Raw genomic sequence first — 27,765 nt, 5'->3', positions numbered from 1 at the left:
CCCTGCCTCTTGCTGCTCCCTTAGGGCGGGCTCTGGCCGGATCTACTTAACAGCATCCCCGCCCATCCCGGAAGTGGGGGCGGAGCTAATGAAGCATCGGTGCTCAGTGGGCGGAAGTGGCTGTGGGAGGCTTTAAGGTGCTTTAAATTCTTGCTGTCTTGGGAGTTCCCCCGCTTTTCAGTTGGAGTCGAGCTCAGCGCGACAGATGGCTGTGGACGTGAAGTCGCGAGCAAAGCGTTATGAAAAACTGGACTTCCTCGGGGAGGGACAGGTGAGATTCTCGGGCGGGGCTCGGAGGGCCCTGAGCGGGGAACGCCGGGCCGCCTCACACCGTCGCGGGTTTTCTTGTGGAAGCCAGCGGACGGGCCACGCTACTCGTTCTGCTTGCGGGAGGCTGCCCAGACCCCTCCTGCGGCCCCTCTGTCCACCCTGGACATGAGACCTTGAGCGGCCTTCTGCGAAGGATAGACTGGAACGGGACGTGGACGGCCCCACCACGTTTCAAGCCGCCGCGAGTTTTTTCCCAAGAACCCTGGGTTCCTTGCTTCCCCAAATCTAAAAAAGTAAAAAGGCAAACACAAACCAAAAAAACTCTCACCAACTTAACTTTATTCCTCTTCTTCTCTCTAGTTTGCCACGGTTTACAAGGCCAGAGACAAGAACACCAACCAAATTGTCGCCATTAAGAAAGTGAGTTGCAGTTTGTTTTTCCTTGAGTCTCCTTGAAGATTTGTGTATATGGGAGCTGGCGCCTGGCCGTTTTACTTCTCTTGACCGTGCTCTGCTAGTGAGGAGTTACTGAGGTCATTTTCAAAGAAACTAGAATTTCTTAGTGTCTTGTGTTCCAAGGTGGAACTCGTGTTGAACTTGTGTTTCGTTGCATTCATTGAAACTGAAATGGAGAGGAAGCTGTGTGTTTTGTTTGTTCTGTAAACGCAGACATTGGCAAAGGGGACAAATACTGCTCGTCTGTTGGGTCCTCAGAACACCTGACCTTTCCAGGTCCCTATTTCTGCCTCACCTGCATCCACTTTGTATATCGGTATTTCCTGAGTACAGGTTTACCATGAAAGGCTTTTGCCAGCATTAATGACATTGCTGTGGTGCGGGGTTTTTTTTTAATGGTGTCAGTAGCTTTTTTACTCACATTCATTCAAGAAACTTCGGTCGTATTTAGCTAACTTTCTATATACCAAGCATTTTCACCCTCGTTTTTTCATTTAATCCTCATGAGAGCCCATGAAGTAGGTACAGTATCTCTATTTTACACTTGAGGTGGCTGAAGCTGAGAGATTAGGTGACTCATCAAGATGGCACAGATAGTAATTGCTAGAGCCGGGATTTAGATCCAGGTGTCCTGCTCTCAGGTTGATTGCCTTTTCCCATACTACGGAAATCAGTAACCTTCTCAAGAGAAGCTTGGTTTCTTCACACCTCAGGCCTGTTGGTGGCTTAGGTGACCACCTTCCTTATTATTCCTGTTGCTGCTTTGAATCTTTCTCCTTGAAAATCCCTAATTCCTTTGAAGCATATCCCTCTCATACTCTTAACACCTGCTTCCCACTCTTCCTTTCCACAATTATTCCTGCCATTGTTATCTTTTTTACTTTTTCTGATGTGTCTCATCTCCTTTTCCAGTTTATGCTCTATAAACCAATGCCATAGCTACTCCCTTGTGAAACCCTTAACTTTGTTAATTCTTTCTAAAGTTATTTTTCTGATTCTACCCCTGGTTCACTTTATTCTAGCCACACTGACCTTTCTGTCCCTTGAATACATTAAATTCATCCCAGTCCCAGTATCATTGCGTTTGCTCTGCCTTCTGGTTAGTATATTTTTACTCGAAAACTTGAGTAATCATGTAATCAGGAATCATGACTGATTCCTTATCATTTAGATCTCAGTCAAATATCTCCTGTACATACATGCCTTTGCTGGTCATTCTAGCTAAAACAGGTGTGCCTCCCTTCTTACCTGGTGTTCTTTGCATATTTCTCTATTATTATTTCATAGTGTTTATCAAAATCTAAAATCTTTTACCTATGAGTTTATTTTCTATTTACTACCACTTGAATTATATTTAGGACTGTGTCTAGTACATTTGCAGGCACTCATTAAAAATGTATTGACTGACTGATATAGTCTCTTCAAATTGGTATAATCTCATTGAATTCTGTGGTTTTCTGAAAATCCTAGTGGGTTTTCTTGTTTGCTTACTTTTATCATAAACTAGGATTTAGAATTCATCCTATTTCTCAGTGATAGACTTGTACCCCTTTAAAGTGACTCATAATGGAATATTCTTTTTTTTTTTAATTATTTATTTATTTATTTATTTATTTTATGGCTGTGTTGGGTCTTTGTTTCTGTGCGAGGGCTTTCTCCAGTTGTGGCAAGTGGAGGCCACTCTTCATCGCGGTGCGCGGGCCTCTCACTATCGCGGCCTCTCTCGTTGCAGAGCACAGGCTCCAGATGCGCAGGCTCAGTAGTTGTGGCTCACGGGCCTAGTTGCTCCGCGGCATGTGGGATCTTCCCAGACCAGGGCTCGAACCCGTGTCCCCTGCATTGGCAGGCAGATTCTCAACCACTGCGCCACCAGGGAAGCCCTGGAATATTCTTTTACATTTAATTTTTATTTCAAATAGTACATCTTTGTGGTTTTATGCAATATAACCTTTATATAAATGAATATATAACCTTTAAAAATTGTGAATCACTATGTTGTACACCTGAAACTTATATAATAGTGTATATCAGCTGTACCTCAAAAAAAAAAAGAAGCAGAAATATTTCTCCTTCTACCAAACCAGTTATTTCTCAAAACATTTTTTTTTTAAAAGTCAATTACTAGGCCAAGCATGCCTGTCTCCTCTACTCCTGGTTTTCACTCCTTGGAGCAATCACTTTCAACTCCAAAACTGTTTTCTCTGCTATTTACATACATTTCTTTAGATAGTATGCTTATCATTATTTCATGAGTGGTCTCTTTCCCTAGTTTTAGGCATTTTCTATACTTCATACTGTAAACATTGGAGATTTGGTGCTTGTGCACCTTCCTCTCCCAACACTCAATTTCTACTCCCACTCATTTACTGACATGTTTAATTTTGCCAAAAAAATGAATAATAAGCTATGTATTCTGTATTCTTTTGCCTATTGTATTTTGGACTTTTAAGACATCATTAATCTACCTTATCCTTTTTAAACAATTGTATTGAATTTATGTTTCCCAATTTATTTAACCAGTCCCCTATGGTAGTTTTTTGGAGCCTTTCTCATTTTTCAGTATTTGTTTTGTGTATCTCAACAATATATATAATATTGCATACTTCTAAACTCTCCCCCTACACACACACACACAGGCACGCGTGCACGCGATATTCTTCTGCAGCTTGTTTTTCTGAATCAGTATTATTTCTGAAATCTTCCAGATGGATACATGTAGATCTGGTTTATTCATGCTCATCAATGATTAGATTCTGTTATGTGGCTACACTAAAATTGGTCTGTCCAAACTCTTGTTGATAAACATTTAAGCTTTTTTTTTTTTAATGTTTTACTTTTATACAGTCCTTCTACAGACACTCTTATACATATGTGAGTTTCTCTAGAGAATGTATCTTTAGTTGAAACCAATTATGAATTGTTGCTGCATAGAGAATACACAGCAACGTCGCCAGATATTGTCAAATTGCTGTCCAAAATGGTGGGATAAGTTTAACATCCCACCACATTGTCACCATCTTTGTATTGTCAGACTTTACAACAGTTGTCAATTAGATGGATCAAAAATGGTATATGGTTGTTTTTTCAATTAATATTTCTCTGATTACCAGCGAGGTTGATCATCTTTTCCTAGATTTATTGGCTTTCTAGACTTTTTCTGTTAGGTTGCCTACCTTTTTTTCTTTCCTGTTGATTTGGTGGGGAATTTCTTATATATTCTGGATACCGATCCTTTATCAGAAATATGCACTGAAGATACCCTCATTGCTGTAAACAATCAATAACCGATCTATAATAAGAATAGAAGAGTATTATTCAAACCAAACTGAGGATTATAGCCCAGAAGACAGTCTGTCAGATAGCTCTGAGGAACTGTTCTGTAGAAGTATGGTTTTCAGCGTAGTTTATATCTTGTCAGAACAGAAAACACAGAAAACATCAAGCATGACAGGGTACATTCCTTCAAAGTTTCAAAAAAAAAAAAAAAAGATCAGCCGAAGACAGATCACCGAGTACACAGTGAGTCAGTATGGCCTTGGCTCCTGGGAAGGGAGCCTTATCATCAAAGGAGTACTACTACTGAAGTCCCTGGAAGGGAGGCATTTATCCCTATCTTCAAAATGGACATTCTTTACTTCGGGACAATGCACCTTTTTTTTTCCAATGGTTAAAAGCAGATGTACAATGTGTGTTTGATAGACCACAAAACAGACTGTTCTAGTTAGCAAAAAGTTTGTTAAATCATGTATAAGCCAAAATGACTTCTCCATACTTCAGTATGTAAAAATTTTTTCCATCATCATCTCCCAGTCTTTGGCTGGGCTTTTAGTTGATTTATGGTATGTTTTGAGGTACAGATATTTAAAATTTTAATCTGGTTAAATTTGTCCACTTTTTTCCTTTATTGGTTCCCTTTTTTGTGTGCTTCCCTACCTCCAGGTTATAAAGAATTCTACTATATTTTCGTCTAAAAATTTTAAAGTATTGCTTTTCACATTTAGGTCTTCATTCCATTTGGAATTAAATTTTCTTTGTTGTGTAGTATGGGGATCCCATATTTTTTCCCCAGCTCTCTCAACACTATTGATAGTATATCCTTTTCCTGGTGAGTTGTAATGCCAAGTTCCAGTTTTTACTTGGATCTGTTTCTGGGCACACTATTCTTTTTTACTGGTTGACTTTTTTTTTCCCCCATCCCTGCTCCAATACAATAAGTCTATAATTACTATTGCCTTATAAAGTCTTGAAGTCTGGTAAGTTCCACATAGCTGTTTTTCTTCAAAATTATCTTGGCTTACTCTATGGGTCAACTGAGAAATTTGAAACAGATCAGGAGAATTTGAATATGAACTAGTTATTATATGCTACTATGGCATTATTATTAATTTTGTTAGGTATGAGAATGGCATTATAGTTATGTAAGAAAATGTCCACGTTTTAGAGGTGCCTACTTAAAGAGTATAGGGATGAAATAACATGAAGTCTGGGACTTGAAAAAGTGTATATTGTAGCCAACAAAAAGGGGAGGATGAATGAATTAAGTATGGCAAAATATTGGTAATTATTGAATCTGGGTGATGAAGTAGATGGCTTCATGAAACTAGTCTATTTTTTATTGTGTTTAGAAAATGCAATAATGTTTTAAATTATCTGTTCTTAGCTCCTTACTTTTCCATATAAAGTTTAGAATCCATTTGTCAATGTCCTTGAAAAATGCTGTTGTTCTTTACATTTAGTTCCATTAAAGAGAATTGACATATTTGACATATTTATGATATTGAGTCTTTCTATCCATGAACATGCTATCTATGTTTATTTTGATCTCATTTCTTAAGCATGTTTTAAGAGTGCTTTATAGTGTTCATGGAAAGTTTCATACATCTCTTGTTGGCTTTATTCCTAAGTGCCTTATATTTTTTGGTGCTATAATAAATAGCCTACCTTTAAATTAAAAGTTCTGTTTGTAGTATATAGGTGGGGGATGTTTTTAAAAGTAGAATAGTTGATTTTCTGGAGTAGGATTTTTTTTTTTTGTATTCTTGGTTACATTGTCATTGTATAAAGTAGTTAGCTCTTGTTCTTTAACCTGGTACTTGGTTTTGTGTAAGACTGAACCTATTAATGCAGTTTGATGTGCTTATTCACAGTAACAACAGTATAACCATTTTCTATATCCATCGCAATTTGTAATTTTTCTTTTTGGAAAATGTCCCTGGGAGCATATTATTGGACACATTAAGCATCTTATTTTATGTGTTACGTATTTCCTCCCAAGTAGTCTAACTTGAAGTGCTCGTTTTGTTTATTAGCCTCTATGCGTTTAATTATTTGTTCATTTAATCTAACAAAGATGTGTAATTCAAAACTTAAGGGGAAAGAAATGATAGGTACTTGATCCTTTCTTATATTGTTAATTTTGCCTTTCTGATTCATGATTCCCACTCCCTTCTTGCCTACTAATACTAGCTACATATGAGTTGCTATGTATTTTTGCTATAAGTTTTTTTTTAAGAATTTTTAAAAATTTTAATTAATTAATTTATTTTTGGCTGCTTTGGGTCTTTGTTGCTGCACGTGGGCTTTCTCTAGTTGTGGCAAGCGGGGGCAACTCTTTGTTGCGGTACGTGGGCTTCTCATTGCAGTGGCTTCTCTTGTCGTGGAGCACGGGCTCTTGGTGCGCGGGCTTCAGTAGTTGTGGCACGCGGGCTCAGTAGTTGTGGCTCACGGGCTCTAGAGCGCAGGCTCAATAGTTGTGGCGCACGGGCTTAGTTGCTCCGCGGCATGTGAGATCTTCCTGAAACAGGGCTCAAACCCGTGTCCCCTGCATTGGCAGGTGGATTCTTAACCACTGCGCCACCAGCGAAGTCCTTGAAGTGTTTGTATATATGCATTGGTCTAAATAATTTAACATATTTCTAATGTGTTTGTTTTTTCCTCTGCCAGATCAAACTTGGACATAGATCAGAAGCTAAAGATGGTAAGTAACTTATTTCATGTAATCTGACAGAACAGGAAAGGTTCGTATTCTCAGTGAGGAAGAGAACAAAGTATTAATTAAAGTTAACAATGGTTCTGGATAGAGTTATTGCAGGGTCCCAGAAGAGTAAAGATAGACTCAGGATAGAGATAGGATATTTGTGATTTTCACCATTTGGGTGTTCAGAAGAATATTCAAGTCACCTAAGTAGATGGAAGACAGCAAGGTTATTAGTGACTTGTCTTGATGTCTTCGTTACTGCTCTAGGTGTTGTTACAAGCCATTGTTTCTTCTTCTTCTGAGCTTCTGATTACTTTGAAAATTCAGGATTCATGGAATTATACAAAGCTTACTATAGAATAAATGTATGGGGGTGGGAAGATTTTTTTTATCCCTTCTTCCAAAGCCTTATTTGCTAGAGTGCTAAGTCCTATTTAGTCATCAAGAAATAGTTCCTATATAAAGGATCCATCATCTCTGTAATAACTAGTACCAGATTTTATTTTAAACGTTGAGTTCCATCCTTCACATTGGGCAAGATGGTATCTAATCACTAGTTGCTGTTAGCTTAAAGAATCTGCCACTGATATTCATAAGGCAAGAGAAGGGAGCCATTAACTTCTCACGTATATGCTACACACTTGTGTGCATGTTTTTCCAGCAGTCTTCAGATCTGATATCTCACAGATAAAGTGAATACTTTTTTCACCATTTCTCATAGTCTGTGCTAAGCTATTTTAAAAATAAAGCAATATAAAATGGAAACGGGTATGTCATAAAAATTGTTATTTTTTTTCCTGAGGAATAGTCATCGCTATTTCGTCAGACTGACCTTTCCCAAAAAATACGTTTACAAGAAGGTTTGAGATTTCAGAATTATTTTTCACTTTTTTCTTTGCCTTTTTATGTAGGTATAAATAGAACAGCTTTAAGAGAGATAAAATTATTACAGGAGCTAAGTCATCCAAATATAATTGGTGTGAGTATGATCTAAGTTGTTTCTGGGATTTGGGACCCTGCCTTTCCTGAATGTGGTAGATGTTGATTGAAGGCTCAGCAAGATAAGTTGTTCTAGATGAGCCTTGCAAAAAGGCTGAAATGTATTTTCTATCCTAATTGTTCTTGTAGGCAGTGTCTTAAAAACTATACAACTGATTAAATAAATATTGGCATGCAGGCAAATTTTGTCAGAGATCATTTTGAAGCCTAGAGAGCTCTATCATGTGTAAGACCTTTAGCAAGTTCCCTTGAACTCTGTGCCATAGTCCCTACCTCATAGCGTTGTTATGAGACTAGCTCACTGAATACACGTAAAGTACCTGGGATAGTGCCTGGCATAGAGAACACGCTCATTCAATGAATGATAGCTGCTGATGCTATTTGTAGGATATTCTTAAGTACCAAGTTTGGGAATTTTTCTAAATTGGAGACTTAAATGAGGTTTTCATTAATTCATATCTTTATTATAACTCCAAAATTTGGAGGGAGAGGTTAAGTATTTAGTGATTTTTTTTTTAAATAGTAAGGTAATATCTTGTGCTTCAAAGTACTAATTTCTAGCCCAAAAAAAGGATAAATATTAAATTTAATAAAATTACTTAAACTTTACAGAGAATTATCAACAATCCAAATGCTTAAGTTTTTTAAAATTACTTCAGTTGGTAGAATACTGTCAAGTGTTTAATAGAGAATCACATGTTGATTTTTTTTTAATTTTGCTTTGCAGCTCCTTGATGCTTTTGGACATAAATCTAATATTAGCCTTGTCTTTGATTTTATGGAAACTGACCTAGAGGTAAGATTAAAATTCCTGGAGGAATTTTTTTTCTCTATTTATCAAAAGAGAATCTAAATGTTTATTTTCTACCTTTGAAGATACTGGCAGTCAAAAGAATGCTTAATTTTGTTGAAATCTAGATGTGTTCTCAAGTCAAAGATCTTCTGAATCATTTAGCCATATTCCCAGGGTTAAATACAAGCGTTGGATTTCAATAACATCGTGTCTACCAAGTTCCCAATACCTTATTGACATTACTTTTTAGAAAAATGAGTGTTTGGCTTTGGAGGATTTGGAACTTCTTTGTGATATTATCACAGAATATCCTTTTGAAAGCCAGGTTTCTTTTTGAGAAAAATAAGATTTTATGCTTTTCATTAATATTAATTGAATCTCAATAATGGACATTCCAAGGATGTGGAACAAGTGGATTTCTCATACACTGCTGATGAGAATGCAAAGTGATGCAGCCACTTTGGAAAACAGTTAGGCAGTTTCTTATACAATTAAATATACACTTAAGGTACAATCTAGTAAATACCACCTCTACGTATTTATTTATCCAAGAGAAACAAAAACATGACTACACAGATGTTTAGCTTTATTTGTCACTACCCAAACTGGAAACAATCCAAATAGCTTTCATTAAGTGAATGTATAATCATAAAGTGGAATACTATTTGAGAATAAAAAGAAACAAACTACTAACATATGCAACAGTATAGGTGAATCTCAAATACATTATACTAAATGAAAGAAGCCAGGCTCAAAAAGCTATTGATATTATATGATTCCATGTATGATTTTTTGGAAAAGGCAAAATTAAAGGAACAGAAATCAGATCAGTGGTTGCCTGGGTTGGGAATCGAGGGGAGGATTGAGTAGAGAGTGGCCTGGGGAGAGTTTAGGGGGTTATGAAGCTATGTCTTGATTATGGTAGTGGTTACACAACTGGATGTGTTTGTTAAAATTCATAGAACTGTGAGATTAAAAGGGTATATTTTACCTATTTTAAAAAAAAGAAAATGTGAATTTTTAGCTCATATAACGAAAAGTCTAGGAATAAACTGACTGACTTGAGGCATAGTTCACAAATAATGCTAACGTAACACAGTCTTTCACTTTAACTCAGTGTTTTCTTCTCTATTGCCTTGTTCATGGGTAGAATTTCTCAATATAGTGGCTCAGGCACTTGCAGGCTTCTATCCTTAGAGTTTAAAAATCCCTGAGGAAAGAAAGTGCTTTGTTCCCTTTGATTCTAGCACAAGTATTTGCCTTGGCTTGGCTCACATATCCATCCCTGAGCTAGTTTGGAAAGCAGGCTGCAGTGTGGTGACTGACCATGCCTGGGTCGTGTGTCTACCTCTGAAGGCTACAGGTAGTGCACAGTCCTGTTTTAACCACGTGGACTAAGCTGGGAACAGATGGAGTGTTGAATGCTGTTGTCAGAAGGGGCTGTGTATCTGGGGGCAAGTGAAAACAACAGATGTTTGCTACACGGATACCTAAAAACAAAGCAGTAGGACATAAAGCACTGCTTTCTTTCCAAACCAAAGATACTTTCCCTAACCCTATAATTGGAGGTTCTGTCGGTACTTCCTAAGGAGAGTTAGGCAATCTCTCTTGAGAGTCTCCTCTATGAATAAATCCATTTTATGTCTGTAAATGATTTTATATAGTAGAGTCCATTTGGAATAATAAAGCGTACCTGTATATTGTATGCCTGCTTTACAGGTTATAATAAAAGATAACAGTCTTGTGCTGACACCATCACACATCAAAGCCTACATGTTGATGACTCTTCAAGGATTAGAATATTTACATCAACATTGGATTCTACATAGGGTAAGATTTTTAACCAAGTAGTATTGCTTCTTCACGTTGTAGTCAGACTTTATGTAGCCAGTTTATTACACAAAAGGTCTGAATATGTAAATTGTTACAAGATAGAGCTGGGCCACTTTATCCAACCTTCTTCCTCTGTGTGCTCCCTTCAGTTCCACGATGTGGTGCTGTGAGGACTCTGAATTACTATGTGAAATTTAGAAATGGAAGAGACCTAGTCCTTCGTGTTTTTCATAGTTGAAGAGCTAAGTTGCTGACCAAAGTTACATATTTTTTTTCAAGGTCAGCAGCTGACAACTGACAACAGTATTAGAACCTAGACATTTTGGCTTGAAGTCCAGTGTTCTTTGTGCTATACTGTTGTAATGGGAAAAAAATAAACAAAACCAAAAACAGTGGGAGTCTGGATTAAATTATGCAATGCAAAAATACCTTTGGAAAAATATTTCTAGTAGCTCTAAAATTCTAGGAAATAATGAAATAAAATTTCTGAAATGGCTGAGTCATTGTTAGGAGCATTCAGCTACTAGAACAAGGCTGATAATTTTAGATAGGTAGATGTTCGTAGGCACCCTATTTAGATGAAATAGCTAAAAATATATAAGTTATAGTTAGTAATTCTCATACTTACACTTGGAATCCCTTTTAGGTTATTGCTAATATATTTTTAGCATAGATTGTGAAGACTGTATTCCTCATCCTTATAAATGCTTAATATTTTTATTTACTGAAGTTCATATATAGTGGGGGTTTTTTTGTTTGTTTGTTTTTGTTTTGTTTTTGGCCTCGTGGCTTGTGGGATCTTAGTTCCCCGACCAGGGATTGAACTCGGGCCCTCAGCAGTGAGAGTGCAGAGTCCCTAACCTCTGAACCGCCAGGGAATTCCCCATATATATTGTTACTAAATTAAATAGCAGCAGCTATTTATTGAGTGCTTACTATGAGCCAGTCACTACACGGGTTTTTACAGGAAATATTAAATTTAATCCTCACAGCAAACCTGTGAAGTAGGTAAATTGAAGTTCAGTGAAATTAAGTATCTTGACCCAATGTCTCACTAAGTAATATGGCCAATCTTATTTTGCTTTGTAGGATTTTTTTGTCAATAAAAATAATATTGGTGGTTGTTTAGATTTGGGATGTTAGCCCATTTCTGCTAAGTTTAAATTTAAGCCAACTAAATGTATCATTGTGATATTCTTCTCCACCCTGCTTACTTGTTTGTTTAAAACCTCCATTATATAGGACCTAAAACCAAACAATTTGTTGCTAGATGAAAATGGAGTTCTAAAACTGGCAGATTTTGGCCTGGCCAAATCATTTGGGAGCCCCAGTAGAGCTTATACACATCAGGTTGTAACCAGGTAAGGATTCCTTAACTAACTGAAACCTTTTATTGTGTAGGATATACACAAATGATTGTGATTACACAAATGAGCATTTGTCTTCTCTGAAATTTTGGCAGAGTTCAGGGATTACTACTGATATTTTATTAAAAATATAGCCCTTTTTTATATTATGTATGTCTTACCACAGTGAAAAAAATATACAGCCCTTCTTTCAAACGGAGTTGAATTTAACTCAGTCCTCAGAGATTTACCAAGTTATTTTTGGGACTAATTTATACTTCTTATACAGTTTAGTTAGGTAGGTTGGAACTGTAGTGCCTATTCTTGTACATAAGCACGTGATTTGGGGGGCCTGTGTTTATTTTATTGGTCAGTCTTGGTTCCACATTTTATATCATTCAGTGTGAATGAAAATTCTCTAAACAAAGCAGTGCATTTTTATTTGGGTTTTGCATATTATTAGTTGCTTCCATTTTCTGTTTGTACTTTTTATGTATAAAAACTAAAAATCACATTAAATAGATAGGGATGGTAGATTTTATCTTGTCAGGATGACATTTTTTAATTTCTCTGACTCTTTTAAGGATCTGAGAAGATCATCAGATTCTCTATCCTTTTAAATTACTTTGTCACCTTCCTCCAGATAGCTCTCACTGAGTGTCAATCACCTGAGCCCTGAGTAAAAAGTAAGGGATATAAGTAGTTGTTCATGTAATTTCTGGAAAGATTAAGCCCATCATTCAGGAACACTGGGGACTCAGGAAAACAGGGACCCACATACATGAGTATTGTGTGCCACTGCTTTTCATCTACCCGTTTCTCATACTTTCTCTTCTTGCAAATCAAATGCTACTAATAGGTCAAATTAACGTGAGGACTGAGAATTAACAATTTAGATAACCTAGACGAGAGCAGTTTTGGTGGAGTGGTGGGATGAAAGCCTGACTGAAATGGGTTTAAGAGGATGAGAGAAGAGGAAATGGAGACAGTAAAAACAGACAACCAGAGAATGAGGGGTAACTGTTAGGGGAAGTAGGGTCCAAAGGAGTTTTTGTTTTTTGTTTCTTTATATTTTAGTTTATTTTTTTTTTTTTTTTTTTTTTAAAAAGTCCTTGGTGCCCAGCATGGCGTTCAAGGCCTTTTTTTTTTTTTTAATTATTATTTTTTAGTGCTATTCTTGTCTGCTTACATTCTTTTTATTTATGTATATATGTATGTATGGCTGTGTTGGGTCTTCGTTTCTGTGCGAGGGCTTTCTCTAGTTGTGGCAAGCGGGGGCCACTCTTCATAGCGGTGCGGGGGCCACTCTTCATCGCGGTGCGCGGGCCTCTCACTATCGCGGCCTCTCGTTGCCGAGCACAGGCTCCAGACGCGCAGGCTCAGTAATTGTGGCTCACGGGCCGAGTTGCTCTGCGGCATGTGGGATCTTCCCAGACCAGGGCTCGAACCCGCGTCCCCTGCATTGGCAGGCAGATTCTCAACCACTGCGCCACCAGGGAAGCCCTATTTTAGTTTATTTTTTAAGGCTAGAAAAAATAATGGTATGTTTGACATTGATGTTAAAAATCTAGTAAGAACAAAAAGTTGATGTAGGAGAAAGAGGAGAGAATTGCAAGAGCAATATCCTTGAAAATAGGCAGGAGAGTGGGGTGTCAGTGCCCAAATTGAGGGATTGACTTTAAAAACAATCAAGGATAGTTCATCTGTAGTTATGGATGGGAAGGCGGATTGTGAGAATACAAATGACTGAAGGTGAGTCTGTAGAAATTTTTTTTCATTACTTGCATTATTTCAGTGAATTAGGAAATAAGGTCATCAGCTGAGAGGAAGGATGGTGTTGAGGGTTCCTGGAGAAAGAAGGTGTTACTCATCTCAAAGTGGGAGAGTGAATGGACTAAGGGTGTATGTAATTTCCTGGCAGCAATATGGAACTTGTTGGTTTTATAGCCTATTTTTCTTGAGTTAATATATCCATAAAAGTGCATTTCATCAGCAGATGATGTTTTGCTGAGGAGTCTTCTCTAAGAAATACTTTAATTCCATCCTAAAATGACAGTATTTCTTTTTGTTCTTCAGGTGGTATCGGGCCCCTGAGCTACTATTTGGAGCTAGAATGTATGGTGTAGGTGTGGACATGTGGGCTGTTGGCTGTATATTAGCAGAGTTGCTCCTAAGGGTAAGTCTGGAATTGATGTACACACTTCAGTATAGTTATAGGAATTTGTTTTTATAATTTGTGTAATAATTATCTTCCCAGAGGTAATTCCCAGAGAGGAGTACCATCCTTAAAACAAAAAGCCAACAAACAGGTTAATAAAAAAAAAAAAACCTCTGCCAAGTACAACCTTTTTATTAATGCTAATGCGAGATGAGATCTCCCACTTAGGACAATAAAGGTTTTATTATAGATCATTCTGTGTTCTGAAATGTAACTATAATAAAACTCATTGGGTTGTAATATGGTACTGTCTCTACAGTAACAAAGTGTTAGGATAAGCTTCCGTACTTCTGGTACTTTTTTGTTTGGGCTGTTTAAAAGTACACTTTAAGAGATATGTAGGGCTTCCCTGGTGGCGCAGTGGTTGGGAGTCTGCCTGCCAGCGCAGGGGACACGGGTTTGAGCCCTGGTCTGGGAAGATCCCACATGCCGCGGAGCAACTAGGCCTGTGAGCCACAACTACTGAGCCTGCGCATCTGGAGCCTGTGCTCCGCAACAAGAGAGGCCGCGATATAGGCCCGTGCACCGCAATGAAGAGTGGCCCCGCTCGCCGCAACTGGAGAAAGCCCTCGCACAGAAACGAAGACCCAACACAGCCAAAAATAAATAAATAAATAAATAAATAAAGAGATATGTAATACCAACCACTGCAGATGCAACTCTGCATAACTTTAAATATTGTGTGAGAGGAGCATTTTAGTTCTGTTCAAGCAGAGCAGACGTGGTGGTCCTATAGCATTTCTCAAACTGAGACCATCTTACAATGAAACATCCTCTCCCTTCCCTCACTGTAGAGAAAGATGCCAACTTGGTAAGTTTTCTTTAGCTATGAAGTTTAGTTTAGCCCTTCTCGATGATGAAGGCAGAGGAATATTGGGAAATCACACTGAGGCTGAGTTTTTTTCCTTCTTACATTCCAGATTCCAGCCTCTACTCCCCCTCTCCTCAAGCTATGTGTATTTAAAGAAGTGTGAACCCAAAACACAAAAATACAGCTATTTATTTCCTTGAACACAGAAAATAGCTTCTGTACGCCAGAGAGAAGATACCTTCTTAAATGTCTTTTTTAGTTTAGTGTGAGTTCTGTGCATCATTTTGAGATGCTCACCCTTCTGAATGCTTGTAGAAGAAACCCTCACATTTAGGCTTGAAGATGATATAAATAATCCCTGTGCTAGTAATGGGTCCTCTGAATCACCTGGTGTGACAACTCTGCTACTCACAAAAACAGAGTTTACTGGAAGGGTACATTTGAGAATCTGTTAATTCTCAAAAGCCCAGTTCATTCATGACCAAGACAGAAACAGAATTCCATAGCCCCTAGTGTTACGACTGATCATTCCATTTAGAAAGTAAGGAGAGAGAGACAGCAGTTGAGAATAGATGGGTTAGAAATTGTGGACCTGGTTGAAGTCATAGTTGGAGTCCTACTAACCATTGGCATCGTTGTTGGAATTATTATTAAGGTTATGAAGGAGTTGACAGGCAGCCCTATTTGGTGAAGAATTGTACCATTTTGCCATATATTTTTCCTACACAATTAAAGAAAAATGCTTCCTATTTTAAACTGTCTCTGCTCATTTGAAAATATCCATGGAAATGCTGTCCACACAGTTCTAAATCTGTGGTGAGATTCTGCAGTCCAAATAGATAATAGTTGAAAGCCAGGGTAGTTCAGAAGATTTGCTAATATAAGCGTTTAACTTTTTTTTTTTTTTTTAACTTTTTTTAAGTGTTGTTTTTTTCTATATAAATTTTATAAAAGGTTTAATAACTAGAAAACAGGAGCAATAATAAGTAAGCCTATATCCAACCAAAGTAGTCTATCTAGTTTAAAACATTTTAGAAGCAAATTGGTCTGCATTCTGACCTCTGAAAAGGAATTGAGAAATATTTATACTAGTGGAGTATTATGTCACTAAATAACACAAATCTACTTTTTAATTTTTGATCTGTTTATGTTCTTTTTTCTTAATCATGTTATGAGACATAGTGATTAATAGAAAATCTAAACTTGGATATTACCTACTGAGCAAATGCCACTATCTGGTCTAGATAGTTTCAAAGATAACCATTTTAGTTTGTAAATAAGAAGTAGTTTGGGGGAGACACTTTATGCTTTATAGGAAGGTCACTGGGCATCCTACTGGCCTGCATTAAAGCATTCCCTAGAGATGATGTGGTGATACAAAGATTTGATCAACCAGCAGCTGCCTGCCATACTCTTACTTCATCCAAATGGTGAGTTCCAGAGCTAATGGCTTGGCCTGTGGTTGACCTTCAGCCCTCTGACATTCCAGTACTTCAGTTTGGCTGTATCAGCTCAGAACAGAGCTTCCATCAGTTTTTGCATAGGCTTCTGGATGCACATGGGTGTTAGAGGCTATAGGATATCAGATGTTCAAGAACGTTATTGTTCATGCCTATTGCATAAAAAAACTTGCTGATTTTCTGATATTTGGTTTGTGATCCCTGCCTCTCTATGAAGACATGAGAAAGAAAAAATAGATTTCTGCAATGTCATTGTTCTTAAAAAGATGAATCTCAACACAATTTTAAAAGAGAAGTCATACTGAAAAGAACCAGAGAGAAGTCCCTTTTGTGTTCCTGTACTGTTGAACTCAGTACTTCTCTTCCTTTTAGGATTAATTGGACTCTTTTTCCTAAAACTGAAAAGTTTTCATTCATATGCTTAGTCACAATTGTATTGATTAAATTCTGTTGTCCTCTAAGAAGCTGTTATAGAACAGGATAAAAGAACAATAAAGGGCTTCCTTGGTGGCGCAGTGGTTGAGAATCCACCTGCCAATGCAGGGGACACGGGTTTGAGCCCTGGTCCGGGAAGATCCTACGGGCTGCAGAGCAGCTAAGCCAGTGCACCACAACTACTGAGCCCATGCGCCTAGGGCCCATGCTCCACAACAAGAGAAGCCACCGCAATGAGAGGCCCACGCACCGCAACGAAGAGTAGCCCCTGCTCACCGCAACTAGAGAAAGCCTGTGCGCAGCAACGAAGACCCAATGCAGTCAAAAATAAACAAACAAACAAATAAATAAATATAAAAATACTGACTAGGACCTGGGAGGCCAAATCATAAAAAAAAAAAAGATTTATTTATTATTTATTTATTTTATTTATTTTTGGCCGCATTGGGTCTTAGTTGCGGCATGCACGATCTTCGTTGAGGCGTGTGGAATCTCTCATTGTAGCGCGCAGGCTTCTCTCTAGTTGTGGTGTGAGGGTTTTCTCTTCTCTAGTTGTGGCGCACAGGCTCCAGGGCACGTGGGCTCTGTAGTTGTGGCACATGGGTTCCAGAGTGCATGGACTCTGTAGTTTGCTGCATGCGGGCTCTCTACTTGAGGCATGCAAGCTCGGTAGTTGCGGCACGCGGGCTTAGTTTCCCTGCAGCATGTGGGATCTTCGTTCCCTGACCAGGCGTCGAACCATCGTCCCCTGCATTGTAAGGCAGATTCTTTACCACTGGACCACCAGGGAAGTCCCAGACAGTGGATTTTTTTAGTCAACATTGCATTGATGCTTAATACAATGAAGACATTTTAAAATAAAGTGATAATTATATCGTAAGGATTTTTAAGATGGCAAGGCAAAAATCTCCCCCGCTCAGAAATTATCTCTAAAAAGAAACAAATATAAATGTTTGAAATTAGGAGGTGCCTATAACACTATGCCAGAGGATATGAAACCAGAAATGAAGAAGGCTAAAAGTCTTCAGAAACAGATACCAACTGAAGGCAAATTTTGTTTCTCACACAGAATCCTGGAGTTGCTTAGCAGTGAGAGGCACCAGTGATCATTGATGGCAGTAATGAGGTGCAGGACTAAAAACAGAAGGGTTGGTTGAAAAACCTGTATATTGAGCACTTAATACCAAGGTCCCCAACACAACCAGGTTACTTTCCTTCCCCCAGCTATACTTCCCCCTGACTTATTCCTCCACCAGGGAAAGGTTTATTCTCCAAAGAAACTGAAATAGGAATCTCTAGACATGGGCATCCTTAGACACAGTGGAGGATGGGGGTGAGATGCCAGGGTGAAAACACACAGATTACATGAAAGTCTGTACACTAAACAGTAAAACCTCCAACTTATTTCCCTGTTCAGCTCCCAGAACCCTGGCTGCCAGTGTAAAACTCATTTTAACTCAGGTAAAAGATTAGAGGATCCTTCACTGGAAGAACTGAACGGTCCCAGAGAATAGACCCATAGGTAACTGGCATTAAGCTACCTGTCCAGTCTTTCTAGATAAAGGCCATGAGTTAACAAGCTCTTTTCATAGATAGAATGCTTTGAATCAGCTTTTTTAGTACTTTACCTTTAAATATGAATGGTTAGCCAGTGATCAGATAATTATCAAGGATTTTCAGGTATTTAATGACTGCTTCCAACATGTAAGGATCACCAGATAATTGGCAAGGATCATCAGATATTTGATGAAAGCGTCCAACATGAATGACAAACTGAAACAAACTAAAAAAGAAACTTGGAAAAAATAGAAACTATCAGGTAGCAGAAGAAAATTCATCCTCGCCTCCCCACCCACACCAAATCTTCAGAGAACTGAGAGCATATACTGCATACATAAAACAAGAACATGATGGTCTTTTACTAAAGGAACAATCAAAGAATAAAGTATACTTGAAATTTTTCAAATAGGATAACTAAAAGCAAACAAAAATACTAGAAAAGTAAGCTAAAGAACTCTTTCATTAAATAGAACCAAAAGATAAAAGAGATGGACTGTAGTAGGGAAAAGATAAGAAAATTAGGAGATTGATCCAGGAGTGATCTTAGAATATAGCAAAGGAGAAGAAAGAAAATCGAGGGTAGGAAATTCATAAGAAAATAGCACAGCATTGATGGATGTGAATAGGTTGGAAGTGCCATAAAGATTCTGCACAATGAATGAAAGAAGACCCATGCCCAGACACATTGTGAAATTTCAGAATACCAGGGGATTCTTAATTAAAAGCCTTTATTTCCACAGAGAGACAAAACATGAAAAGCTTACACAGAAACCAAAATAAAGGATTAGGGAAAAGATGGCATCAGACTTCTCAAAAGCAACATTGGAAGACAACAGAACACATTGTGAGGGATCCAAAGTCCACACATGAGGCAGCTCATTTTAATTTAAATTTCTTACATCGGACAAAAACAGCCATCCTTAAAATCTGGTTAAATTGCAAGCTTGCTCACAAAACTAAGGCTATGATGATGAGTGTCCCTGTCTTCAGATCTCATAGTACAATTTACGTTGGTGGTTTGCAAAGTAGCAGAAAATCCTTTGAGGTATAAGAAGAAAATGTGAACATGTCTAAAAAGATTTATGGGGACTTCCCTGGTGGTCCAGTGGTTAAGAATCCGCTTTCCAGTGCAGGGGACGTGGGTTCGATCCCTGGTCAGGGGAACTAAGATCCCACATGCTGCGGGGCAACTAAGCCCGTGTGCCGCAACTACAGAGCCCATGTGCCTCAACTAAGACCCGACAGCTAAAAATAAATAAATATTAAAAAAAAAAAAAAGATTTATGAAATGTTATTTAATATCCCTTCTAGTTTCTATTTTATTCACATTTAATATACATAATAGCACACATACATAAATATATAATTTAAATAGGGGTTGTGTTAAGTCTGGGTCCAATCAGAATATAGAAACCACACATTAATTTGAAAAGGGAAGTTTAATATAAAGAATTATTAACTATGACAAGAGGTTGTAGTAATGAGGGATTGACTAGCAAAAAGTAAAGAGAACTCTAAAGAATATAGGAATAGCAGATATAAGGAGCAGTCACCCTTATACCTAGGGGTAACCCTAGGACTAAGGACAGAGCACCGAATGAGAGGACACCCAGGGCTGAGATCTAGACCTCTTGAAGAGGGCACAGTGTGGCTCACTGGTTGGCAGAGAAGCTGCTCTAGAGCTGTGCTGAACTTGCTGGAAATCTGTCCTCTTGGATGCTGAGGAAAGCTGTTCAGGGCATTTCAGGTGCTGAGGAAAGCATTTCTCTAGAGGCACTCTGCTACAAAACCATCTGCAGGGCGTTCTAGAGGGAAGCTGCTGGCCTCTGTGCACTGTTGGGGCTGAACACTGGAGAAACTGGCCACACTTCAGGAACCTGGTACTGATTCTAGAAGCTGAGAGTGGTGTAGGAGTCTGCCAGGCAAGCCGACTGGAACCAGGAAGCAAAACTTTTCTTCCTGTGATGTCTCTCCAGCATTCTCTACTGACAAAGCTTCACTTGGCAAAGGAAAAATATTTAAAGGGCCCAGATCCATTTTTACGGAGAGTCAAAAAGGGTGAATTTGGAATATATTGATAACTGGCAGAGGTGTTTTTATTATGTTTTGTTGCTGGTAGAGGTCCACAGTAATAAAAATGTTGGAGACTTGGTACTTAATTTCATGTCTTCCCAGTGATTCTATAAACTTTTTCATTGCCTTTAACAGTGCCAAAGGCCTCTTACTCACAGAGTAGAGAAAACTCCTTTTTTTTTTTTCTTTCCTGTATACTTACATGTCTGAGAATGAATTGGAAAATAATGTCTTTGTGTAGCAAAGATTTTGATCATTTCTTATCAGCTTACTGACGTTTAACTTATAATTATTTATCCTTTTAAAGTTGGCCAGTATACCTCTTCAACGAAAGAATTTGCCAAGAGATTGTTTAAATAATATTGGAATAGAGATGTGTTCTCTTGCCTCCCAGCCTTTGCACCTGCCCTTTTGCTAGGATAGTTTTCTTCTTCCATATTAGACTTTTCTTCCGGCAACTCTCATCTTTATCTGTCAACTTTCATGGCCACTTCCTGTAGGAAGCCTTCCCTCACCTGTCCAGAGTGGGTTAGGTGCTGTTCCCGTATGGGCTAGGATCCTATCCTGTGCTCTCACTGAACACATCATCTTGTAAATGCCACTTTACTGGTATCATCGTTGTTCACCATGTCCACCCCAGGGGAGAGCAGGGACTGTCTTGTTCCCTTGTTTAAATGCCTAGGGCTTAGCACAGTGCCTCTTACATGGTGTTTATTAAAGATGTGAGGCATGAATCACATGGACAGTGTGGTACTCTTTACTTGGATAGCAATGGCAGGATCTAATGCCGTATCCAGTATGCCTCAGACTAAATTTTTGTTATAGTTTAGTGTTTCTTATTAAATTAAATTTATAGTATTATTTGTGTAACAGCTATCAAAAACCATCTTGAAGTGGCTGCCTCTCACTTTCTTTCAGGTTCCTTTTTTGCCAGGAGATTCAGACCTTGATCAACTAACAAGAATATTTGAAACTTTGGGCACACCAACTGAAGAGCAGTGGCCTGTAAGCCTTTATACATGTTCTTTGAAATTTAGTTAGAATTCTGTATAGTGTATAACGTGAATATTACTTAAAGAAATGTACTAATTGTCTTAATTTATTAGTAATATATACTCATTGCAAAAGTTATACAAAGTAAAAGTTAAAATTATGATATACCATCCAGCCTTCTATATACTTATAGCCCTCCCCCATCCCAGTAATTCCCATTCCAGGGTTAATCACTCTTATTTTGTTGTAAAGCCTTGCTATGAGGATGCACACACAAACACATACACACATATAGACATATAGAGTTGCTTTTTCTTTTGTTCTTTAGCAAAGATGGGATCACACCATACAAATTTTTTTTGCAACCAACTTGCTTTTTACTTAATATTATTGACCTTTTCCTTTTTAAGCCATATAATATTTAATTTTATGGATGTTCCATGTTAGTTGATCAATATCTTGATGGATTTGGGTGTATTTATTGAATTTTCGCTAACACAATCAAGATTTTTTAGTATTATAATTTTGTTGTTGGCCATGCTGCATGGCTTGCGGGATCTCAACTCCCCAACCAGGGATCGAACCTGGGCCACAGCAGTGGAAGCCCAGAATCCTAACCCCTAGGCCACCAGGGAACTCCCTATTATTTATTTTTAAACCATTACATGTCTATAAAAAAGAAATACTAAATCTGTGATAAAATTTAAAACAATATAAATTGCTAAATTTTATATATTACAGTTCAGTGAAATTCTCACTTGTTCATTCTTTTTTCTTATTTATGTATGTATGTATGTATGGCTGTGTTGGGTCTTCATTGCTATGTGCGGGCTTTCTCTAGTTGTGGTGAGCGGGGGCTACTCTTTGTTGCGGTGCGCGGGCTTCTCATTGCGGTGGCTTCTCTTGTGGAGCACAGGCTCTAGGCATGCGGGCTCAGTAGTTGTGGCTCGCAGGCTTAGTTGCTCTGCAGTATGTGAGATCTTCCTGGACCAGGGATTGAACCCATGTCCCCTGCATTGGCAGGCGAATTCTTAACCACTGCACCACCAGGGAAGTCCCCATTTGTTCATTCTTAAATTATAATTGAAGACCTTTTTATTTTCCTTTCTGTTATAGCCTCATCTTCTGGGGGAAAAATAAATACTAGAAAAGAGAAATTTTGATCAGTCTCTTTATCTTCTGGTTAAAACTGTAATGAAATTATCTGAAACTGAAATTAAGGAGTTTCTTTTGTGCTGTTACTTCCTCAGCTTTCTAACTGAAAGTTGGCTGTATGTTCTAATTGTGAAACATGCTCTCATAGCTTTCATTTATTGAACACTTACTGTATGCCATTAATGGTAGGGTTTCATAAATTATATTTAATTCTCCCAGCAATCCTATTAAGGTAGGTACTGTTATTCCCATTTTACAGATGAGACAACTGAGGTTTAGTGAGGTTAAGTAACTTGCCTGAAGCTACCCAGTGTCAGAGCTAGGACTGCAGTCTGGGTCTTAGTGACTCCAGAGCCATGTTCATAATATTTACTCTGTACTATTTGACATGATTTTCTAAATAATAGTTGCTTACTGATGTTTTCCGTGGATTTTTAAAAATTCTTATTTTGATTTACATGCAGAAGGAAATAATACAGATATATCCCTTGCACCCTTTACCCAGCTTCCCACAGTGGTAACATCTTGCAAAGTTAGGATAAAAATCACAACCAGCATGCTGACATTGATACAGTTAATATACAGGACATCACCACAAAGAGCCCTTTTACAGTCATACCCACTTTCGTTCCACTGCTACCCCTTCCTTAACCTCTGGTAATCACTAATATGTTCTCCATTTTTATAACTTTGTCATTTCAAGAATGTTATAAATGGAGTCATATAATATGTAAGCTTTAGGGATTGATTTTTTTTTTCACATTCAACATAATTCTCTGGCAATTCATCCAGATTGTTATGTGTATCAATAAGTCGTTCCTTTTTATTGATGAGTGATATGAATGTACCACAGTTCGTCTTAACTGTTCACTCATTGAAGCACATCTGCATTGTTTCCAGTTTGGGGCTATTACAAATAAAACTATTATAAACATGCATGTACAAGGGAATTCCCTGGTGGTCCAGTGGTTAGAACTCTGTACTCTCACTGCCGAGGGCCCAGGTTCCATCCCTGGTCGGGGAACTAACATCCCACAAGCTGCACGGCCAAAAAAAAAAAATGCACATACAGGCTTTTGTGTAAGCATAAGCATTTATTTCTACGGGACAGATGACCAGGAGTGCAGTTGCTGAGTCATGGGTTGCACATTTAGCTTAAGAAACTGCCAAACTGCTTTCCAAAGGGGCTGTACCATTTTCTGTTCCCACCAGCAATATATGAGTAATCCATTTTCTCTGCATCCTCTCTAGCATTTGGTGTTGTCACTTTTTTACTTTAAGCATTCTGAGGGATTTTCTTTTCCCTAATGACTAATGAATGGTGTTGAATACCTTTTCATGTACTTATTTGTCATCTGTATAGCTTTAATGAAATGTCTCTTCATGTCTTTTCCTTGTTTTTTAATTGGATTGTTTGTACTTTGGCTGAGTATTGAGCACTTTATATATTTGAGATACTCGTCCTTTGATTGTATATGTGGTTTGCAAATTTTCTCTTAACACTGTAGTTTGTCTTTTCATCCTCTTCACAGTCTTTCCAGAGTAAAAGTTTTTAATTTTGATCAAGTCTGTTTTTATCAGTTTTTCTTTTTATGAATAATGCTTTTGATGTCAAGTCAAAGAACTCTTGTCCTAACAAAAAGATATTCCTGATTATTTTCTTTTTCCTGTAAGTTTCATAGTTTTACATTTAACATTTAAGTCTGTGATCCTTTTTGAGTTAATTTTTATATGAGGTGTGAGATTAAAAATGTCTTTGGAGGGGACGGTGCTGTTTATGATACCTCTCCCTCTGCCAATACCACAGTCTTAATTAAGTAGCTATATATTAAGTCTTGATATCAGGTAGACTGATTCCTCCCACTTCTGTTCTTTTTCAAAGTTGTTTTAGCTATTTTAGTTCTTTTTCCTTTCCATATAAATTTTAGAATAACCTGTCTATATCTATAATAATTTTGCCAGAATTTTGGTAAAATTTCCATTAAACCTGTATACCAATTTGAGGAGAATAGACATCCTTATGGTGTTGAATCTTCCAATACACGAACATGATAGGTCTCACCATTTATTTAGAGCTTTGATTTATTTCATCAGTGTTGTATAGCTTTCAGTATATGAGTCCTACACATGTTTTGTTAGATTTTCACCAGAGCAGTCCATCATTATTTTTGAGTGATTCTAAATGGCATTGTTTTTCATTTCAGTGTCCACATGTTCTTTGCTAGTATGGAGAACTACTGTTGATTTTTTTATGTTTACCTTCCTGTAACCTTGTCTGCTCACTAGTTGTAGGAGTTTTTTAATAGATTTCTTGAGATTTTCTACATAGATCCTCATATCATCCGTATGACAGTTCTATTTATTCATTTGAGATCTACATGCCTTTCAATCCTTTACTTAAGTTTGAATTATAAAAATATTTTTACAGGACATGTGTAGTCTTCCAGATTTCGTGACATTTAAGAGTTTCCCTGGAATCCCGTTACAGCATATCTTCATTGCAGCAGGAGATGACTTGCTAGATCTTATACAAGGCTTATTCTTATTTAATCCGTGTACTCGAATTACAGCCACACAGGTATTTTAGCATATCTTTAGAATTTCTTAAGATTTTCTAACATTCTTTAAATACTGAAAAGATGTGTTTCTGTTTTGTTTTAAGGAGTAACAAATTTTATTTTTTCCCTAAGCTACAAGCACTATTCAGACTGGTATTAAATTATATGATGCACACAAGTACAGGAGGGTTTATTCTTGCTTAAAAACATATAAATACATTTCAATTTCATAATTAATTTGCTTTCAAATAGTTCACTAGAGAAGAAAAAAAAGGTTTTTGTATTTGTTACAGCACTGGTATATTTCAGTTAAACTCGTATGTATTAACTAAAATTCTGTGCTAAAATCAATGCCAAAAGTGTTTTGTTTTTTCCCCATAAAATGCAGTTCAGATATGCATTCTGGTCATTGTCACAGTCAGAAAGTGATAATAGGGAGAAAATGGTATAGTCTGATACAACTGTATACTTATAAGAGATTGAAAGGTATTCTAAACAGAAAAACACTGAAACTGAGTTATTTAAAGGAAATAAGAATCAAACTCAAGAAAAATGTGGAAGACCAAGAACATCTGCTCTTATAAAAGAAGAGAGAAATGTTATCCAATACAAACATATAAGACCTATAGATTTGAAAAGGTTTTTTTTCTTTGTTTTAAAAACAAGCACACAAAACTGGGGCAGGGACAGGTAATGCAAAAACGCAACACGGTACAATGATTTGCCTTCATAAAGGAAGAGACCAATTGAAATGTCACAAATCTTCATATCTCACAAAACATATTAATGTACAATATATGAGGGATACAAAGTGGTTTTTTTTCACTTAAGTTTATTGCAGACTACCAAATCATTGTTTAATGCATTTGCTTGTACAAGCCTTCTCTTTGTTTGTAGCAGTACATGCCACATTAATACATATATACTAAATATTTTACCATTGGAATTACTCTTCTAATTTCAAACAAGTAACTCATTTTTACCTTTTCACTCATGCATATATGCATATTATCTCCATCATAAGAAACTTGAGACCAGGTCAGATTATCTAGAAAGTTGTTTTCATTAATAGTAAAACTCAAAATATATAGAAAAATACTAGTTGTGATGACTTATTGGGGTTGTATTTTGATAGAATGAATTTCTTTAATGGGTTTTGGCTTGTAGATATCTAAAAGTTGGAATGAGATACTCTTCTTAGATCTCTATGTAGCTCAAAATTAGTTTAATTTACTTATGGAACTGCTATGATTTGGAAGTAATATTTTATAAATGCAACTCTTCTGAAGTAAGAAATCTCTAAATTATTACTACTGCAAATAATATTATGTTGGCAAGTAGGGGGAGGTATGCTTGACAAATTTATATGACTTCTTTTTGTTCATAAGAGAATTATCCAAAAGGAAATACCTTTAATTATTGTGGCTATTGAACAGTACTGTGATGCAGATAAAGTATGAACTTGACAACTTTGTCATCTAGAATAAAACTGTTTTTTTTGGAATTTTGGAACTAAGTAAAAATATCATATAATAGAACATTGGACTGGTAGTAAATAGAAGTAACCTTGGGCAAGTCCTTCCAAGTAAAATTTCTATTAATTTGTAATGGATTGTTGGATTTTAATCCATTGTTTCCAACCTATCGCATCTTTTTAAAAGCTTTATTTTTAAGAATTTATGTGATTTGGAATTTGAATACATATAGATGTGACAAACTTGGAAGTTCTTTTTAAGCAAGTCTCTGTGTTTTGAACTACAGAGACTGTAATGTGTAGAGAGGTGAATTTTATAATATCTTACTAAGGATATTTTGTACTTAGTATAGGCTATTTAATTGTGGAAAAATTTGAAGGTAGTGTCTTTTTCTTATAGTAATGGAATTATCAGTCAATCTTAGGCTGCTAGATGTTTATTTGTAGTAATCTGCATGTGCAAATACTTGAAATTAAGTTTGCTTGGGGAGGGGGTGTATTCACATAGTATTTTTAATGCTCCTTATAATTTTGGAGGTTAGTTTTTCTTAAACACAGTTCAGATATTCACTTAAAACCTTACTTTCTCTGGTATCTTTTCTTCTGAAAGGCATTGAAAACTAAGTATTTCAGTAATCGGCCAGGGCCAACACCTGGATGTCAGCTGCCAAGACCAAACTGTCCAGTGGATGCTTTAAAGGAGCAGTCCAATCCAGCCATGGCAACAAAACGGAAGAGAACAGAGGCCTTGGAACAAGGTAAAACTCTCATTTTCACAAGAAATGAATTCAGAAAACTCCAGATAGCTAATATATAGCTAGTGACTGAAGGACAGCTAAGAAATGTAGACTGTGAGCTGTTTACTTGTATAAATTTAAATTGGATAAAGTGGAGTGTAGTGTTTTAGCTATGTTTACTTCCATTGAGAATACTTACATCATGCTTTTTAAAAGGACATGGGCACTTTTGAGTATACCTCAGAGTTACAAGTACGACTATCCATGTGCACCCTACTCTTTTCATAAATTCCTGCTGGTACACTGTATGCTTAATGTTTAACTAGTGCTATTGGAAGATCAAAGCGAGTAAAAATAGAGGTAGTTGGAATGCAATGACTGGTTAAAATTGCTATAAGATTAAATGTAAACAACCTCATTTTTCCCCCCAGGAGGATTACCCAAGAAGCTAATTTTTTAGTTACAGAGAACACTGGACAGTATTCTACTACTGAAGGAGATAGTGAAAAAGGCAAAATAGTAAACATTAATAAATGCTTTAAAAGAAATTTGTAAATATTCTATACATGTAAAATATGTAAAACTGGGTTATTTTATTAAATGTATTTTAAAACAAA

General features: G+C 37.1%; 1 protein-coding gene across 3 annotated transcripts; it reads left to right on the top strand.

Annotated features, from left to right (window-relative positions):
* Positions 1-68: 68 nt before the first annotated feature.
* Positions 69-27,765, top strand: CDK7 (cyclin dependent kinase 7). 3 transcript variants are annotated; one of them, XM_082457360.1, is made up of 12 exons: positions 71-271; positions 631-690; positions 6,670-6,703; positions 7,615-7,682; positions 8,430-8,498; positions 10,215-10,325; positions 11,571-11,689; positions 13,751-13,850; positions 21,150-21,236; positions 24,808-24,957; positions 27,022-27,169; positions 27,580-27,765. In XM_082457360.1, exons 1-12 carry the CDS (start codon positions 206-208, stop codon positions 27,606-27,608), a joined length of 1,041 nt encoding a protein of 346 aa, XP_082313486.1. In that variant the 5' UTR covers positions 71-205; the 3' UTR covers positions 27,609-27,765. The 3 variants fall into 3 exon arrangements, with proteins under 3 accessions (XP_082313487.1, XP_082313486.1, XP_082313488.1); XM_082457361.1 differs by lacking the exon at positions 21,150-21,236 and having other exon boundaries at positions 69-271; XM_082457362.1 differs by lacking the exon at positions 7,615-7,682 and having other exon boundaries at positions 82-271.

The sequence above is a fragment of the Balaenoptera physalus genome, assembly GCF_965194825.1.
Source record: "Balaenoptera physalus genome assembly, chromosome: 3".
Taxonomy (NCBI): domain Eukaryota; kingdom Metazoa; phylum Chordata; class Mammalia; order Artiodactyla; family Balaenopteridae; genus Balaenoptera; species Balaenoptera physalus.
The sequence above is the reverse complement of the archived record's forward strand: the minus strand, read 5'-3'. Positions and strand labels throughout refer to the sequence as shown.